Raw genomic sequence first — 4,870 nt, 5'->3', positions numbered from 1 at the left:
ACACACATATAAAAAGAAATACTGATGTGTAGTCCCCACTGCTGATTTAATTGCTCGTGGATAAACTCTGGGTATCAGCATTTTGAGAGCTCTCTCAGTTATTCTAATGTGTAGTCAGGGTCGAGAGCTACAGTTGTAGTAGAATAAACGGTGTCTGAAATGTGGGGACTCCAAGTTTCTAGCCATAGTTTTTTTTTTTCATTTCAGGTTGTGTGACCTTGGGCAATTCACTCAACCTCTTTGAGTCTTTTTGTCCTTATTTATAAAATGAAGGAATTGAACAATATCATCTGCAGTAATTGTAGCCCTTGCTCCCCCTTTCTTGTTTTTGTGACTGTTGACACTTACTTCATCATTCTTATTTTTCTTATCTGCAAAATGAAAGTAAAAATTAATACTTTGCCAACTGTCTAAAAAGACTGTGAAGATCAAATAATATATTTTATGTAAAAATGTTTTGAAAACCGTTAAATACTCTGTAAATACAAAGTAATGTTGTTGATCATTACAAAAAAAAAAAAAAAGCCACCTGTTACCTATCCTCTGTCTTCATGCTTGTATTCTAAGATTTGAAGCAAAATGAGAAAACACTTTTTTGTTTAGGTTTCCTTTTCCTTTTATTGGTCGTAGTACATGCTTTATTTCTATATCTGTGTAGAACTATTTTGGTTCTACCCTATTACTATCCATTGCCTAGGGAATTATAATGATCATGGGACAATCAGCTGAGTGGCAGAGGATTATAGTTGATTTTAATAAAAATACAATACAAATTCTGAACTGTTGCTAAGATCATGAATTTAGCCTAAAACCTCAATGCCGAAGGTCTTCTCTGTATATTGTGTGTGCCTCTGTCCTCCTGCCCTTGGGAAGATCGGGTATGTATTCATCAGGCGCTTTGGGTTTAGAGCTAGATTTTTAACCATAGTCAAGGTTAAAAAAAAAAAAATGACTTATGAGATGATGTAGAATTAAATTGGAAGGTAAATTTTGCTCAAAAAGTTAATTGCTGTATGATGATTTATTTTCTATCAGAAGTGTTCTTATTTCTTTAATGATGAATGAAAACTTTAGATGCTTATTTAGAGGTCTTTGTAATAACTATCTAGTTCAGATACTCACCAGAGCAGGGCACTGTATGAAATTTCTCATATGCTGCTTAGTTCTTACAAACCAATAAAAATAATCTCTTTACTAGTCAGCGCTGATTGCCTCTTACCTTTGTGAGATTTTGCATTACCATACTTTTCAAAGCCGTGTTTTAAAAGTTACTTTATTTCCTGTGTGCTACCAGCTGGGTCGTTTTGAGTAACATTATCATTAAAATAGTGCTATATTAATTTAAAGTGTAACTTAGTATGTTTGATTTTTATCCTGAAAGTACCAAAGCTTAGAGAGCAAATGGGCCTAGAATTAAAAACACATTTTAATGTGCTTTGACTGCAAGGGACAACACCGTCCTTATGGTGTGTCTGAAATTTTAAATTGGATAATAGTGAGGAATGATCAATGGGCTTTCTTTCCCACTTGAGACATATTTATAAATATATATAATGTCTGGTAGAACTCTCTAACATGGGATTCTTATAGAAGCTGTTCATATTCAGCTGCTCTGTCATTTTATTAGGGCTGTTATTCATTTCTTTTCCCATAATTACATGTAGGAAGGGGCATATAGAGCTCTCCATTTCATTTTGAATAGCTGGTTATTGCTTTGTAACCAAAGGCTTTTAGGATTTCAACTTCCTTTTTAATTAAAAGGAATTAACCCCCTGTAGGAAATAATCCATCTACTGGGAAGTGTTCCCACCAAAAAATTTTGGGAGATGTGCCAATAGATCCCTGTGCTAAATTTATACTTGTTTCTCTATACTAAAGTTAAACTCTTTTCCTCTCTTTTCCTTTCTTTCCTGGAAAACTCCTAGCTTTATGGACATTTATAATGTGACTTGCTGGTTTGTCCAAGCTCAGATAGCTTCAATTTTTTTTTTTTTAAAAATATATACACATGTGGGCTTTTAGGAACACTGAAATTGTTTCAAGCCTTATAGTGAGGGAATTATAACCTTTAAAATGAAAACACTTGTAATTTGGTTTTTCAAATTTAAAAGGATATTATTAATTGATTATTTAGTAGCAAAATATTTCATTAATAATGAAAACATAATCTATAGACAAAAATGTTTGGATTTTTAAAAAATGTATTATTTTGGGTGTCAGCCGGGGTGGATCTAAGAGAGACTTGTGTGGTTTTATAGTGCTTTTATGATAGGTATGCTTCCTTCACGTTGTAAATAAAAGGCTAACCCTGTTTTCTTTCTTTGGCATGTCCTAGAAGTCCTATTCTGGTGAAAACACAGCTAGTGCCATTGCCCGTTCTGCTGCCGCCACGGCTTTGTCTCTCCTTGTGCCAGTTTTCATTATCTCTTGCAAAGAGAAGGTTGAGGAAGTCCTGAACATGCTGACTGCCAGGTTACCTGGGAAACCAAGTGCTGATGAGTCTCAAGCCGTGCAAATCCACATGGGCCTTGCTTTAGGGATGTTTCTCTCTCGCTTGTGTGAAGAGAAACTCAGGTACAGTTTATTAAAATATTCCTGCTTTTCTTCTTTGTGATTTTTTGCAAAGGATTTTGTACCCATACACACCTATACATAAACATTGTATCTGAGCAACATGTGTTTGCCAAACTTTCTGAGATGGGCAAGTTGATCCTTTCTTCTTCTTTATGAGTAAATTTATCTATGTAAAATACCATCATGGAGGTGTTCATGTATTTTAAGAGTTGCTAGTATTAAAGTGATTGGTTACTTGAAAATCATTTCATGCTTAGATGAAAGCCCCAGGTACGGTACCTACGTGTGGTGGACATGAGAAAAGTCTAATCTCATGGTGCTGTAAGTAAAAAGCTTCTTTTATTCTGGTTTATATGGGATGAAAATGACTGCCAATCTTTTGTTGATATCACTGTAAAATGAGAGGAGAGGATTGGCATATCTCTAGTGCCTAAGGGGTGTTGGGAATCACTGAATCACCTGAGAACTACATGTACCCAGCTTTAAATATTGCTTTTTTTCCTGTGCCCTAGCCACATTTTTATAATCCTTAAAGAGTCTTAATCTGTGCATATTATACTGTGTGCTTTGTTCACTTTGATTGCTCATTTTTGGACTGCTAACTTGACCCTTGAATGGAGCTAATGGAATAGACTCAGGTGGAAAATTCCACTAAATCGGAAAGGTTTTTTTAGTGCATAAGTCTACTTTTGTTTTGTTGTTCATACTGCTTATTCTTTATTTTCTAGCAAGTCTTAGAATTTTATGTATCTACATTGATTGTAGTGGGATACAACATGAATATTTGCTTATCATGCATATTTTGATGTCAGTGACTTTTAATTATCCCTGTTTTCCTACATTGGAAATATAATAGTAGGGAGAGGCATTCTGTTGTGATATTAGATTCTTTTTAAATTCCTGGTTGGCAGAAATTAGCTGTCCAAAGGCAAGAACTGGTGTTGGTGTGGATAAACTGGATGACACTATGCTATATTTATTTCAGTTTGAGACCATTAAGTTCACAAACATGAGTATGTGAAACTTTTATGTGAATTGCTATTGATTTGGGGGAATACCATATTTCAGATGATCATTTTCAGCTCTTAGAAACATCTGTCAGATGATTGGGATGATTCTGTTAGTCTTTGAGGCCGTAAGTGCAATATGGCCAGAATATTCATTTTGTCCTGTTCACCATCACTAATAAACATAGGTCTTGTTCTGGAGATGAATAAAAAACTGCCCTTTGCATGTGATTTGACTGTTACATATCTTATGTGTGTGACAGAACACAAAGTATTTTTAAAGACTTAAAACTTGAAAGTGATTTTTCTCCCTTTGCTAGTATGCTACAAATGACAGTCTCTTCACCATCTGTGTCCATGCTCTTTCTTTGGTATCTTTTCAAGCAACATGTTTTGCAACTAAAAATGAGCCGTGGCAGTTTAATTCGAGGCAACTCATTTCATCCTATTCTGGCTCTGACTACTTTCTTCACTAACTTAGGAGGAGATGCTGCTGCTTTTAGGCTGACAAGCTTGTATTTGTGGTTAACTTAATCATGCTCCCTGGAGAAACCTATGATGATTCCCCCAGAACTCTTGACCCTGCTTCCTGGGTTGTCTTCCACTCCTGTCTGTCTAACTTGAATTCACACCTGAAGGAAACCCTGGGCAAAGACATCAGGAAGCTCCTTCCTTAGCTGAGCACCCACCGAATAACTACAAATTTTAACTTTACCCTAATGTTCCTGTGTTTGATAGCATCCTCCTTCTACTTAGGGTCTGTGTGTTAGTAATGCCATTACTAATATAACTATTCATGGCTCCCACCTTCCCAATTTGTTGGAATTGAGGAATCTCAAATATTTGCCTTTTGATACTAATAAATTTTTTTACCAGGTAGTAACAATACTAACAGATAATTTCATTTTTGGAGAAAGTTTAAATTTTTTTCTAAAAGCAAGTGTTTTGAGAGCTGTTGATTTTGACTAGTCAGTGACATCAAATGTGTCCCAATGTGGTCCTTTAATGGGAACAGAATTAGGACAGTATGTTGTTTTTCAGAGACTAAGAAATCACCATGTAGAAGAGAATTATGAATCACATCTGTAATTGCAGCACTTTGGGAGGCCGAGGTGGGCAGATCGCGTGAGCCCAGGAGTTTGAGACCAGCCAGACATGGTGGCAGATGCCTGTAGTCCCAGTTACTCTGGAAGCTGAGGCATGAGAATTGCTTGAGCCTAGGAGGCTGAGGTTTCAGTGAGCTGACATTGTGCCACTGCACTCCAGCCTGGGTGAGAAAGCAAGACTGT

At 36.1% G+C, this 4,870-nt stretch overlaps 1 protein-coding gene across 1 annotated transcript in view; it reads left to right on the top strand.

The window, feature by feature from the left end:
• FOCAD (focadhesin) overlaps positions 1–4,870 on the top strand; it is a 339,855-nt gene that overhangs the window by 255,737 nt on the left and 79,248 nt on the right. Inside the window, exons 25-26 of the mRNA XM_011988811.1 lie at positions 810–878; positions 2,336–2,574. Of these exons, the coding sequence (XP_011844201.1) occupies positions 810–878; positions 2,336–2,574 (308 nt within the window). The remainder of the gene's footprint in view (positions 1–809; positions 879–2,335; positions 2,575–4,870) is intronic.

This window comes from Mandrillus leucophaeus, unplaced genomic scaffold, assembly GCF_000951045.1.
Source record: "Mandrillus leucophaeus isolate KB7577 unplaced genomic scaffold, Mleu.le_1.0 Scaffold1090, whole genome shotgun sequence".
Lineage (NCBI taxonomy): Eukaryota > Metazoa > Chordata > Mammalia > Primates > Cercopithecidae > Mandrillus > Mandrillus leucophaeus.
Note: the sequence above shows the minus strand (reverse complement) of the source record. Positions and strands in the feature narration are given on the sequence as shown.